Source organism: Nilaparvata lugens, chromosome 2 (assembly GCF_014356525.2).
Source record: "Nilaparvata lugens isolate BPH chromosome 2, ASM1435652v1, whole genome shotgun sequence".
Taxonomy (NCBI): domain Eukaryota; kingdom Metazoa; phylum Arthropoda; class Insecta; order Hemiptera; family Delphacidae; genus Nilaparvata; species Nilaparvata lugens.
In genome coordinates this window covers 51374803-51390317 of record NC_052505.1, presented here as the reverse complement: position 1 = coordinate 51390317, position 15515 = coordinate 51374803, and the positions used below count along the sequence as shown (strand labels likewise).

Sequence of the window (15515 nt, the reverse complement as noted above, 5' to 3'; positions counted from 1 at the left end):
ATTGCTATTCCTGATGAAATTAGCAAGGTAGAAGGCCCTGGAACCGGGGCATCGCGGCTGGTCACCGGGCCCCTCACCTCGGGCACCGGCTGTTTCTGGCTACTAGGACTGGCGTCTCGGGGTCGGGAAAGGCGTTCTCAAGCCTTACTCGAGGTCCTCTTGCTATTCCCGATGGAAGTAGCAAGGTAGAAGAGCCCTGGAACCGGGCGTCACGGCTGGTCACCGGGTCCCTCACCTCGGGAACCGGCTATCTCCTGCGGCCAGGATCAGTGTCTCGGGGTCGAGAAAGGCCTTCCTAAGCCTTACTCGAGGTCCTCTTGCTATTTCCGATGGAAGTAGCAAGGTAGAAGAGCCCTGGAACCCGGGCGTCACTGGCGGTCACCGAGTCCAACAGCTCGGTCACCGGCTGTCTCCTGCGGCCCGGATCGATGTCTCGGGATCGAGAAAGGGCTTCCCAAGTCTTACTCGTGGTGGTCTTGCTATTCCTGATGGAATTAGTAAGATAGAAGAGCCCTGGAACCGGGCGTCACTAGCGGTCACTGAGTCCAACAGCTCGGTCACCGGCTGTCTCCTGCGACCAGGATCGATGTCTCGGGGTCGAGAAAGGCCTTCCCAAGCCTTACTCGAGGTCTTCTTGCTCTTCCTGGTCCTCTTCGTGATGTTCCTGGGTCCAGTCAGGTTTTAGCCCAAAACCTAACTTGTCGTCACTGGTCGAATCAGGCAGGCTGGCTGCTAGAGGTCGCAGAAGTGGTCGTACAGTACTCGCCTTCCTGCGAGTGCTGTATCTTGGAGCTTCCAGCGTCTGCTATTAACTCCAGTTAATGAAGGCGCAATTCGAAGGAGTAGGAGTAGACTCTGGTCAGGAGCTGCAATCACTCTCTGGCCGCGTGCTGCTTCCTTCAATAGTTCTCGACCGACTGTCTGTACTAGACTGCTCTCTTCTAGGAGAGAAGATAAGGGTGCTCTCTTCTGGGAAAAGATAAGGGTGCGCGGCATAGTTGAGCAGTAGCCCAGTGCCTGCATCGCTCGTTGTACAACGAGATCTTATAACAAGATTACCGAGCGTCGTCAAAACTAGCTCTAAAATCAATTTCCCTCACTAGTTACAATATACATCGTGACAAATCTCAATGGTCTTCCTATAATCGTCTACACTCTCATCTTCTTAAATGCCTATTTCCTATTCTGTGATTGCTATCTTTATATCGGATAGGTAGCCTATCATTTGTAGGAATAATGGTGATATATCATGGTTGAATCTAAAAAGTTTTATAGTTCTCAACTATTGGTTGTGATCATATCTGGTACAGTTTCCTCTTACTGACACAAATTAGTTGAGCCATTTTACTACAGTATGAGCAAAAGGTGAAAAGCTGCTAAGGTGAAAAGCTGCTCCAAAATAGACTCACCTTTTTTGAAGCATTTGCTCCAAAAGTTGAGCAAATGCTCTAGTTTATTCATACAATGTTGAGCATGAGCTTCACTTTTGAGCAAATGCTCAAACTATTCTTTTGATGAGCATGAGGAAAATGTTACGCTCACGTTTATTCATTGAAAATGGAGCATATGCTCAATATTTTAGAAGTATAAGCAAATGCTCAACATTATTCATATGGCCCATTATCTCTAAGTTGAGAATTTATGTCTGAAGCGATCAGCCAAACAAGCGTAGTACAGCGCACTTGTCACTGATGTAGCCGGAGAGATTCGATGTCATACAGACTGCACGGCTAATCGCTTCATAACCCAACTTACAATCAATAGTTTCTATTCAAAATTCAACACTTTCTTCAAAAATAAGTTAATATTATTTTTGTGATAAACATGATATTATAGTCAAGTCATTTGGAATAGAAAAATACAATCTAGATTATCATAATATTAGACTACTGATCTGACAAAAAGACTATTTCTGGCGAGATTCCTTTATCAAAAAATATGTAGGTCTAATGGGGTCATAAACCATCTATAAAGGTTGTTCAAAAATGTGATTTTTGATCGAAATTGTGGTGAACCGACCTCTTTCATCCTTAATGCAGGGTTGCAGCCTGGTCTGATCAATAACTTGTCGGAATTGACAATTCGCTAACTTTGTCACAAAATATCCAGGTCTAATGTGACCCATGTACATGGGGTCATGTATCCCATGTCACACTTGACTTTGTTTTGGTGAATCATGAAATTTATAGTCAATGTATCCCATGTCACACTTGACTTTATTTTGGTGAATCATGAAATTTAACTGACAATCAATATTTTCATTCACGTCTCAATACGGACTTCCTATGTGCTTAGTCATGCAGCATTTATTATTCCGAAAACATATTCTTTTTAATCAATTGGTAGTAATATCTATGAGTAAAGTGTTGAAATAAAAACATAGGTTAAATCAGTGTTTCAAAGATGAATTTTATATTTTCATGGTTGTTGATTGTCAATAGATGGTCCAGGAAATATGTGATGTACGATGAATTACACCGAATTCCATATTCTTTCAATCTTCCATTTTAGGATGAATATAAGCTAAGCTAAATTTAAAAAAAGTAAATTATTCTGTCATTCTTCATTAATTAATTAATGCAATATGAACAACTCTCTTTCATGAGGTGAATAATTTTTTTTCCAACTACCGTTTTTATACCAGTACATAATTTATCACAAGGTGACGTGTTTATTACAGCTGGTAACTTAAGATGCCTAATCATATTATCATGATCATCTTCCGTTCTTCGGTAGCCGCAGGTCCGAAAATTTCAAAAACATAGGTCTGTTAAATGGATTAATAATTATTATCACCCCCCCCCCTATTAAAATTTCTGGTCAGAAACCATTCCCAATATTCACAAAGTTTCATGTCGTTCTGTCAAGTAGTTTTCAAGTCTATAGGGAACAAACAAACAAACACACAGACATCCATTTTTATATATATAGAAGCTAGATGTTCGAAGTTGTTAATATTGTTAATGGAAATTGTGGTGAACCGACCTCTTCCATCCTGAATCCTAATGCAGGATCTAAGCCTGGCCTGTTCGAGGTGGAACTGGTCCTCCTGGCGCTCCCACTCCTGGAACTGCGCCGCCTCCTTGCTCCTCTGCATCATCGCCATCTCCTCCTCGCGCTGCTGCCGCTCCAGTTCTCGTTCCAGGCGACGCTTTTTCACCTAAACACGTTCAACAACTCACATCTTTATTTATTCATAAAAATCCAACTTCAAATTATATTTTTGAATTCGAAAATGAAATTTTTGTTGTATTAATTCTTGTGACTGTTTCTATTTCATATGATTATTATTTAACGAAAATCCTAAATAAATGCTGCAAATCACCCCGAAGACCTCTGCTACTGCAGACATTGACAACAGGGCTAACAGCTAGATGGAAATTCGATGAGAACTACTATCAAAAAATTAGTTGCCAGCCCGGGAATCGAACCCGGTACCTCCCAATTGCTAGTCAGGAATGCTTACCCTTACACCAAACTGACAATCTCTGGATAGCAGGGCTCATTTTATTGGCCATAGCGGCCAACCAGTTACAGATGGAATTAAATAGAGAATGCATTTATTCAAATGCTAATTAATATATAATTATTATTTAACGAAAATCCTAAATAAAAGACCTCTTCGAGGTGATTTGCAGCATTTATTTAGGATTTTCGTTAAATAATAATTATATATTAATTAGCATTTGAATAAATGCATTCTCTATTTAATTCCATCTGTTTATATTTCATTTGTATCTTGGCGTTTATATTAACAATTTTTGTTTTATGACAATAAAGGATTTTTGATTGATTGATGAAAACATATATTTTTTGGTGAATGATTTTTATTATTTTTTTATATAATTGATCATTATTGATAAGAATTAAAAATTGATATTACATCATATATACCTACCGGGATGAATTGAATCACAGCTATATATATAGTAAGATTCACGTTATAAAGTCATTGCATTGTAGCGACTTTACTTTTTCTACTGCTCTCTATGCATGGTAGATGGATGTGATTCAAGCGATCCCGGTATACACCCTATGATATAATATTAACTGTTGATTCTTTAAAACCACGCCTCTCGAAAGTGACTACAAGCACTCCGCTATGTCATCAACTAACTGAATAGTGCGCATTTCAAAAAAGGAAATTATGATGCCACACTCTGTATGGTATAATATTAATTGTTGATTCTTGTGATTAATGATCAATTACATCTCAAATGCATCATATTCACCAAGAGAATATGAATTTTCATGATTTAATAGCACATTTTCATAATTGATATTAAATTTATTTCGATTATTGATTATATTTCTACATGGAGGTGCTTAATGAAATTTTGAGTTATTTGTTTAATTTTAATTGCAATGTTATATTACAAGCTGATTTTAATGTTGAATCAGAAAACAGAGATGAACTATGTATGTACCTTGTTGGCTAGTTTTGATATGTCAATTACAACTAAGGAAATAACCAGACCAGATATTATTAATATTTATTCACATGGATCGTGTATAGACAAGATTGCCTCATATACATTTCAGCAATAGTATTACATACTATTTTCTCGGATTATTATGCCTTGGGTCTGGAAGTTAAAATTAAAAAAAGGTATTGTATCAATAAACAGAAAAAAGCAATACTACTAAGACAAATTAGTGCAGATAAGACAAACTTATTCCTGGCATATCTGGAATCATTAAACTGAATTTCAGTCTATGAGCTCGATTATATTAGTCATAAAATTCAAAAATTTCAGAGCTTGTTTATGGGAGCGGTTAATATGGTGATACGAAGATATTACCACTTACTACCACTGATGATAGGGAAGATATGCCAGAGCAGAGATTATAATAAATGGTATACACCAGAACTACAAATCTTGAAAATAAAATGTAAACAATTATTTTATTTGTAGAAAGATAGCCTTAGTGACACTATAAAGGAGGAGTATAATAAGAGTGAAAAGCAATATAGAATAGCAATAAAAAAACCAAGCTTGAATATAACAGTAAACTCATTTCAGATAGTAAAAACAAAACAAGAGCGGCTAGGGAAATAGTTAACAGACATGTTTGTAAGAATAGTAAATATTCCAAAATTGAATGAAATATGGCAATTGACGACAAAAATAGTTTTTTTATAGATAGAGTAGACAAGCAAATAAAACCTATTTCCAAGAGCAAATTTGATTCCAGGTATTATGTCAAGAAAATACCAAAACCAGTTACAACGTTTAGCTTCAATCATGTTGAGGTTGAAGTGGTATTTGTTACTATACAGGGTGTCCCACCAAGGTTGTAACAGCCGTTGACCATAGATTTATCTCGACATTTCTGACAAAAAATGTTCATTGAACTTTTTCCCTATCGACCCAAGTTTTCGAGATTTATCGATTTTTTTATATTTTCAGAATATGCCTACTTCCGGTCATTAAATACTCAATAACTGGAAAAATACTGGTCGAATTTCAATTTCAAGGGTATTGTTGGAAAGAGAAAAAAATTTCTATCAAGATTAATGTAATTTTATTGGTTGTTAGATATTTTGTAGTTTTTTATTAGGGCTTAGCCTAAACTTGAAAAAATGCTATTCTTCAAATTCAAGGTCAAATTTCAAACCGTTTTTCTCGATTTTTCTCCGGGTAATTATAGTGGTTCCAATATTTTAAAAACGTCTCCATTCCATAAGCTTTCGAATGAGTATAAATTCGAAAAGGAAAGTTCCATGATAAAGTGTTCAAAACTGCTAATATCTGGAATTAACACCTTCAAAATGAGGAAATTCACAAACAGCATGCATCAAGTGATGATCCTTAAGTGTGAAATCACATGATTATTGCATTATTTTCGGTAGCATATAGCTCAAATCCTATATAAAACATTAATCATGCACTTTTACAAGATCCAACAAAATTTATTCATAGAATAATAATTCAAAGTAGATGAATGACAGAATTAAAAAAAACTGATGGCAATCATTCAGATGGTAATCAAGTTAAATATCATGCTCACTGCTTACAGGAATTCAAAATAGCCTCCATTTCTTTTTATGCAACTTCTGCTGCCGTTTACCAATCAAGCTTCTAGCTGCCCTTCTCAATTCGTTGGGCCGTGTCTTCATCACTTTAAACGTCAATCGAATTCTGAGAATCAGTTCCTCCCTGGTCTCTACAGGTTCTCTGTAAACTTTACTTTTTACAACCCCACAAAAGTAGAAGTCCATTGGAGTAAGATCAGGTGAGCGTGGTGGCCAACTTACGGGTCCACCTCGGCCAATCCACCGCCCAGCATAATTGTTATCAAGCCACCCACGGATTTCTAGCATAATGAGGGAGGCAGTCATCCAACTGGAGCCACATATTCTGCCTCAAATTGAGAGGCACGTCTTCCATCAATTCGTGAAGCTCATTGGCCAGAAAGTCCATAAAAACTTCACCATTTATTCTTGCAGGAAAAATGAAAGGTCCATGTATGTGTATTGTAGAAATTTACAGCACCAGTTCTTATGAATGTACTTTTATCTGTGATCTGTCCATAAAATGTTTGAAACACAATCTTGTGCTAAGATCCAACGGCAAAACTGCATCCTTGAAACAGTATCAGGTTCATTGAACTCTTGAACTGGGGTATCATGAAATGGTCAAAAGTTATTGTTCTTCAATATCCTTTGAACTATCATTCTTGAAACATCCAACATCCCAGCTGCCCGCCGGATACTGGATCTAGGATTCTGCTCAAAATACTTTAGAATAAGATTCTCTAAAGCTTCAGAAATTGAGAAGGGCCTCTGGTACCTTGAAACTGATCCTAGCCATCTTGACATCTGTCAATCTTAAAGACGTGTTATGAGATGGGTGTTTTCGGTCAGGAAAACGTATCCTGTATACTTTCTCTGCCTCTCTTGAATTGCATACACACTCTCCATACACCAATAACATGTTCAATTACTCAAACAAGGTAAATTTCATGATAATTACGAAAAATGATAAACGCGAAAACTTCTCTACTAGCCAAAGTTGATACATATCATGCCAATTAACTGGAAAGCACACTGAAAACTATACTGAAAATAGGCTGAAACATACACTTCTTGTTATTTTATTCAGGATTTATGGTCCAGGAAATAATGCAAGTTATTGAAAAAGTCATATCATTGTATAATGTTAAAATGTTGATTAAAACTTGTGAATATTATCAGAGAGAAATCAGGTGATTTCACCCTTAGGATCACCACTTGATGCATGGTGTTTGTGAATTTCCTCATTTTGAAGATGTTCATTCCAGATATTAGCAATTATGAACACTTTATCATGAAACTTACCTTTTCGAATCTATACTCATTCGAAAGCTTATGAAATGGAGAAGTTTTTGGAATATTGAAACCACTATAATTAGCCGGAGAAAAATCGAGAAAAAACGGTTTGAAATTTGACTTTGAATTTTAAGAATAGCATTTTTTCAAGTTTAAGCCCTAATAAAAAACTAAAAAATATATAACAACGAATAAAATTACATTAATCTTGTCAGAAATGTTTTTCACTTTCCAACAATCCCCTTGAAATTGAAATTCGACCAGTAGTTTTCCAGTTATTGAGTATTTAATGACTGGATGTAGGCATATTCTGAAAATATCGATAAATCTGTACATCTGGAAAACTAAGGTCGATAGGAAAAAAGTTTACTGAACATTTATTGTCAGAAATGTCGAGTAGAATCAATGGTCAACGGCTGTTACAACCTTGGTGGGACACTCTGTATATGGAATAAGAAACAGTAACTGCTTAGATGTCTATGACTTGAACTTTTTATTTTCAAATTAGCTGCTACTAAGATCTCTGAAGTACTGACACATATAATTAATATATGTATAGACTTGGGCATATTCCCTTATGACCTCAAAAAGGGTAAGATGATACCTACTCATAAGAAAGTTGACAAGTCGAAAATAGAAAACTACAGACCCATTTTTGTATTATAAAGATATATTCCAAGATTTTTGAGAAGCTCCTCTACAAGCAACTAGCTGAATACTTTTAAAATAACGAATTACTATTGAAAGATCAGTACGGATTAAGAAAAAACTTGAGTACATGTGACAATGGGCCATATGAATAAAGTTGAACATTTGCTTATACTTCTATAATATGGAGCATTTGCTTCATTCTCTATGAATAAACGTAAGCAAAACCATCAGTAAGATAGCCATCACAGAATAGGAAATAGGTATTTAAGAAGAAGAGTGTAGACGATTATAAGAAGGCTATTGATATTATAAGAATATGCTGGAGATTATTATAGAGATGACATTTTTTCACGCTATTATTTCAAAATTCTAATCCCAACTAACCTAAAACTCTATTCATAAATAGAAAACAGAGCAGACGACGCAACCACAAGCGGTGCTCCCTACTTGTATATTTAGCGCTTCCGTGAGCTATAAAAACAAAGTAAAGCTACAAAAGCGAATCAGCTGATGAAAAATCTTTTAAAATAAGTGAGCATTTACTTCAGACTTCAGGAGCATAGTATCGTATAAGGTAAAGATGAAAAATCTTTTAAAATAAGTGAGCATTTACTTCAGACTTCAGGAGCATAGCATCGTATAAGGTAAAGCTTATTCATATAAAAATGAGCAAATGCTTTTGCTTCTACCTTTTGCTCATGTGCAAAACCTTATGCTCCATGCTCTTGCTCATGAGCATTTGCTCTGGTTTTATTCATATGGACCAATGTGTTAAATATAGTTCAGGATATTATAAGCTGCTTGGATCAGAAGAGAAAAGTTAATCTTAGGTCCTTTGATCTGTCACAAGCATTTGATACAGTGGAGCATGTAAAGCTTTGTGATAAGCTATCATTCTATGGTCTTGACAGGGCAGCAGTGAATCTGTCATTGGCTCTTACCTCAGCAACAAGTGGTTACAATATGTAATTGAAAATGGTAAAGTCTCAAGTGGAGAAGTAATAGGTTTTGGGGTCCAACAGGGATCAATACTGGGGCTACTTCTATTCGTAATCTATATAAATGGTTTGCCGAATTTCATCAATGAATGCTGCAAAGATAGTCAGTCACCCATACCTTTTTGCAGATGACTTAGGATTAAGAATTAGTGGTATTGATGAAAGTTTTATTGACACTACAACTGAGAGTTGCACAAAAAAAATGAAGATTGGTGTGCTGCCAACACTCTTTGCCTGAACAAGCTTAAAACTAAAGACCTACAATTCAGAAAATCAGAAAAATTCAGTTCCTTTAAATTTCTAGGGCTAACACTTGACAACAATCTTAATTCGAAAGCTCATATCCTTGATGTATGTGGTAAGCTTGCCAAGGGTATTTTTATGTTACATAGACTAAGAAATATTGTTAGGCATGGGGTGATAATTAATGAATATTATGCTCATATTTATAGTTATTTAGCGTACGGTATTCAATTGTGGGGTAATAGCTCATTGTTACCTACACTCTTCAAGCTTCAGAACAAAGCAGTAAGAATAATTTGTCATGCACCACCACTGGCAACTTGTAAGCCACTTTTCTTCAACTTGAAACTATTGGCTCTTCCCTCTCTCTACATATTTACATGTTTTCTATATATGAGGAAGCACACTCACAAATGTACTCTGAATGCCAACATTCACGATTACAATACAAGAAGTAGGCAAAATATAAGTAGACAAGAATATAAGAAGAAATCTTGAGTTTATCAGAGATTGACAATGATGTAACAACCGAAACCGGTCTTTCGGTCTATCAATAAAATCTGTGGTTTTTGACAATTTATTAGTCTTATTATTTAATTAAAATATAAGAATTGACGCTCACTATTGGACTACGGCTCAGAAAAATTGGCGCTACATGAGTATTAAAATATTTAATAAATTACCACTCGAGGTTAGAGCAATGGATGAGAATCATTTCAAGTTCTAAAGAAAATACTCATTCAAAAGTGTTTCTATTCCAATGAGCATACCTTTAACTCAGATTTTACACTATGCAGGTAGTGTGTCGTTAAGTTTTCGATATATATGTGCGAACTCAATTTTAGTTGCTGAGATATTTATATAATTCCAATGAAAGCTCCTGTACATTATTTGTGTAAATATTTATTTGTATTATTTGTTTATGTAATTTGTAGCCTATTATTTATGCTCTGTTGTAATTTTTCAGCTTCTGACGTTGTTATAGCATTGTTCAATGTTTTCGGCAATAAAGATATTGATTTGATTTACCGTGATAAGTGATATGTAAGTGCATAAGGCTTTGCACTTATAGCCATTGTTATTGCTACAAGTGACTATAAAAGTTATATATTTGTATTGATATATATAATATTAATAAATAAGTGATCAATAGATCAATCATTTTAGTGAATACAGTGATTGAAACACATAATTAATGGTCCCATCTCATTACCCAGACCTATAAGGGAACCATTCAGCAAAATTTTAAATCTATAGATAGAAATGAGTCACCTTTTCAAGTTCTCTCCTATTCTCCTCCTGTTTCTGGCGATTCCTGACTTCGAGTTCCTCCCTGCTAACACCAGACAGTCCCTCTTTGTCGAGCTTTTTGGACCAGACGAAGGTGGCCAACAGATTGCCGTCTCCGAACGGATTGTCAGTGTTGGTGTAATGCAGGTAGTCATTGTCCCATCCCATTCGCTCCTTCCTCTTCCGCTCTTTCTGCTCCTTCTTCATTAGACGCCTCAGTCGTTTTTCTTCCGGCGTTTCATTGGCTTTCATCAACTCCTTTTGCAACTTTCGCTCCTTCATTGCTCGTTCACGTTCCTCTTTCAACTTCTGTAGCAGCTTTATTGAGTCATCAGAAGACGTGGAACAGTCAGAATCTTCAGTGGAAGAACGTCTGTTAAACACGAAAAATGGAACTTAAGGTAAATCATTTTTGTTGGAAGACATGTAATGAGATTCTTATAAATTTCAAATTGCATTTTTACTTGTTTTAATAATTTTTCAAGTTTTATTTATTCATTGCAGGCTGGATGAAACAGGAAGTGAATGTCTGATGATAAATGTTGCCAGGCTGAAGCCTATTATTACAGAAATGCATACATCAGTGTTCCATTGAGAAAGAAGACTTAATCAAATTCTGGTGAAAAATAACAGAGATTCTGAATCCCAGATCAGCTTGTATGGGATGAAATGTGAAAATCGCAATCAACGTGTATTGTAGCTTATTAGTCTCTAATTCGTTGCTATAAAAATTATGGGGAAAGCGTGTAGAACGAGATAATAGTGCTGCACAAACACATTCTGAGAATATTGAAATAACTTGATAATAATTAGTAGATCAAAACACATTGCTTTGAAAGCATTTCATTACAGTTTATGACTTCGATAGATGCCTATCTTGTCAAACAATCATTATTCAAGATATGATATGCAATATACAAGAGTGAAAAGCTGATAAGTTTCATGATGAAATAATTGATCCATACGCACAAGCTATCGTACAGTAGTAACCTTATTCTAAATTGCTTTCCCGAGTCAGTATTGCGCTAGAACTCGTTGAGGAAGGACGTATAGAGGAGTAGATTAGAATCGTAGTGTTGAGTAGAAGTAGTGAGTCAGCAGTTTGTTCGCGATAAAAAGTGGAAAAAAAATATTTGTAGTATCCGTCGTCAACTGCGGTATTTAATGCAAGCAAAGCGACCTGCTTTTTACGGCCGTAATATAGCTCGCGTTCGCGTATCCGTGTGCGTGAGTGTTGATCACGAGTGTTGTTTGAAAGGCATGTTTGCAAAATCGCACTGTCGGACTTGGTGAAGCCATCAGAGCAAGAAGAAAAAGGAGCCACTAACGAGAGCATGGACACCAACAACATGACAAATACACCTTAGATACAGTGTCCACCACCGGATCAGTATATAAAAGCGAATGAAGTTTCAGCCGAGCAGGTGGTACTTTTGATCGCCTGGAAGGAATCTGATGAGAAGAGGAAGGAGCTAGAGAAAAGCAACGCAGAACTCTTGCAAAAAATGAAGGATTTGGAGAAAATATTTCTCAATATTGAGAAAAAGATCCACAGCCCACAGCCTACCAGCTTAGCAGCCGAGAACTACTCGACAAATGAAGAAGAATTCTAAATTGACTAAAGAAACTGAATGGATCAGAAAATTGACAAAAAATTGACAAGAATTGGCTAAAGAAACTGAATGGATCAGAACTCGTACTAAGCTGGCTACCAAGAAGAGGAAGCTTAGCACTCCATCGCCATAACTCGAAGACGAGTCTGCGAAAATCATTATTGATGATATTAAGTACCTGTATGTACTTCTTACAAGTTTGAGAAAAATGTCGCCAGCTAACAAATTAAGGATAAAACTGTTAAGTGAAGAGACATTTTAAAAAAATGCAGTTGATTCGGAAACTTATAGGAATGTTACCAGAGAGTTGATTAAAGATGGGTTCAACTGGCACTCCTATGAAGATAAGCAGTCGAGACCAATAAGACTGATAGTTAAAAAGCTTCATCACTCTTGTAGTACAGACATGAAACTGGAAAATCTGAAAGTACGAGGATTGGAAATTCTAGAAGTTGTAAACAAGATAAGGTGGAAGACGAGAGAACCATTAGATATATGTTCATGGTATCAAGCGAATAGCCGCGTGCGATTGGGATGATTTCCAACAGATTCTGAAGGGAAGAATGAATTGAACTCATCATTAAGAAACGAAGAACATATTGATCGGGAGTTAGAGAGGTTTGTGAGTGATATCCAACAGGCAGCATGGTGTGATACCCCACAAATAAGAAGAAGAACCACTGGAAATAATTACCCAGCAGAAATTGCAGATTGTGGAAAAACGTAGAGCTAGAAGGAGATGGCAGCAATCACGTTCCCCTCAAGATAAAAGAGTTTTGAACAATATAACTCAAGAACTAAGGAGAGAGATTCAATGTATCAAGGATGAATCAATTAATAGTTACTTGAGAAACTTAACAGCAGAATGCAGTACGGACTACTCACTCTGGAAGGCAGCTGTAAAAAGAATCATTCAACAATCTCCTCCTCTCAGAAAGCAAGACAATGTGCATGGAGTAGTGATGAAAAGACACAGACATTAATTTGCGGATCATATTGTAAATGTTTTTCAGCCAAACAACACAGGTGAAGAGGATACTTTAGAAGCGGATGAGAATATCTTACAGCTGAATCAAGAAATAATGCGTGTTACAGTAGAGGAAGTGAGAAGAGAAATAAGAAATTTAAATATCAAAGAAATTCCTGGATTTGACATGTTAACTGGCTTAGTCCTCGAGCACCTACTACGAAAAGCAATAGTGAAATTAACAAACATTTTCCATGCTTCTTTCAGACTAAAATTCGTACCAGGAATGTGGAAAGTAGCAGAGGTTATAATGCTACTCAAGCCACATAAAGTATCATCATATAGGCCAATATCATTGTAACCTATCCTATCCAAGTTGTTTGAAAGGATTTCACTGAGTAGGCTTACACCAATAATTGAGAGAGAACATAATTCCAAATCACCAATTTTGCTTCAGAGTGAAACACTCAACAATAGACCAAGTGTATAGGATTGTGAATGTAATAGAGAAGTCCCTAGAAGGAAAAGGTTGTTCAGCAGCTTTCCTTGATAAATGGCAAGTTTTTGATGAAGGATGGCATGAAGGTCTTCTTTCAAACTGAAAAAAGTGCTACCAAAGCAATATACAGATATATGACAATCCTATCTGACCGACAGATACTTAAGGGTCAGGCATGGAAGTTCATATTCTGATTTGAAGGAAATTAAAGCAGGAGTTCCTCAAGGCAGTGTTCTATGACTATTTCTTTACCTACTCTGCACCAGCGATATACCCAGCCTTGATGATAATACAAAAGCAACATTTGCGGACGATACAGTCATATTATCAGTAGACAGTAATATTCATATTTCAAGAAAAAAATTACAAAAAATCGACAAAATCCGAGATTGGACTAGAAAGTGGAGAATGAAATCAAATGAAGCAAAGTCGATTCACATCAATTTTACCAATAAGAAGGACCTGCCCATATCAATAACTATCAACAACCAAGTTGTACCATATGCTAATGATGCCAGGTACCTAGGTATGACCTTGGACGCAAAGCTTCGCTGGAAGGCCCATGTCAAGAAGAAGAGAGAAGAGCTTGGAATCAAATATAAAAAGCTGTATTGGCTGATCGGAAGAAACTCCATCCTTTCAAATTCAAATTTATTCTACACTCATAAATGCATATACATGAATGAAACATAGCTCAACATGACAACACAATCCAACCAAAATGTAATAATGATAATAAACGGTAAGTGAAAAAACCAACTGGCATAAGATGACTCTTGATCGCTTAATAATTGATAAATTTTTACAGATCTCACTGAATTTTATCATTTGAAAAGGATCCCCAATCATACCTATCTTCTAATTTTCGTTTTAAGAGAGATGTTCTGCTGCTTCCTTACAACAACTGGAAGCATGACAAATAATTGAAAACTTGACAAACTGAAAACTTTATGTAATCAAATCTTGAAGAATTTAAAATAGGTCTATAACCATCCTCGGTTAAGCAAGAATCTATATGCAAAATTTCAAGTTAATCAGTCCAGTAGTTCAGACGAGATGATGCGTCAAACATAAATTTCCTATACTTTACACCTGTATACGTGTATAATCCAGTTCTTCCATTTATTATAGTATAGAAGATGATAGATGGATGGATGATCATTGTTATTTTACTAAAAGATAGAATAAGTTGAGTACTTTAGAGGGACTTTTGACAACCCACAAAACTAATTTTTCATTTGAAGATATAACGGAGAGGTGCATATGACCTTATTTTTTGCTCAGCTTGCCAAAATACCCCTCATTCCAATATTAAAATTTTCTTACTATACAGTGAGTCGATCATTCGACCAGGGCTCGAATAATTTTAGAATTTAAATGGAAGAGAATAATTTATTCATGTAAATATCAACACCTTTATTTAAAGACATATTAACTGCATGCGTTTTCATATTGCCAATACAGCATTGATGAAACTGTAGACGTTTATTTACTTTGTCTCAAAAAACTGTTCTAGCTGAAAAATTAATAATCCATGCCACGCGTGTAGGCCTAAACATTGCATCAGGAAAACGAAATTTCAAAACTATGTTTTTTCCAAACATATGTTTTTGAGATAATTTCTTTGATGCAGCTGTTTCACATTCACCATAATATTATTATTATACAGAGTTTGTGAAAATGAAAATATTTATTAATTATCAAAACAAAACTATTATTATATTTATAATAAAAATGTTAACATTATAATTAAAAATATTTATCAATTATCAAAACAATATTATTGAGGTAGAAAGCAATATTAGAAACAGATTATCCTTTTTTAATTTCGACCATATGAATTGGTGATTTTTTTATTTTTATGTGAAATCGTATGTACCATTAATGAAATTATTTGAACATTAATTCTGAAAAATCTAGCAGGAAAATTGAACTTTGGGCT

At 35.7% G+C, this 15515-nt stretch overlaps 1 protein-coding gene across 4 annotated transcripts in view; it reads right to left on the bottom strand.

The window, feature by feature from the left end:
• The window catches only part of LOC111043965 (cactin), a 103468-nt gene that overhangs the window by 49063 nt on the left and 38890 nt on the right, over nt 1-15515 (bottom strand). For 3 of the 4 annotated variants that reach the window (XM_039421462.1, XM_022329010.2, XM_039421463.1), the window contains 2 exons: nt 10477-10867; nt 2986-3160 (listed from right to left, as the gene is read on the bottom strand). In XM_039421462.1, coding sequence (XP_039277396.1) covers nt 2986-3160; nt 10477-10867 — 566 coding nt within the window. Of the gene's footprint in view, nt 1-2985; nt 3161-10476; nt 10870-15515 lie in introns of all 4 variants that reach the window. The other variant, XM_039421461.1, reaches the window with a different exon arrangement.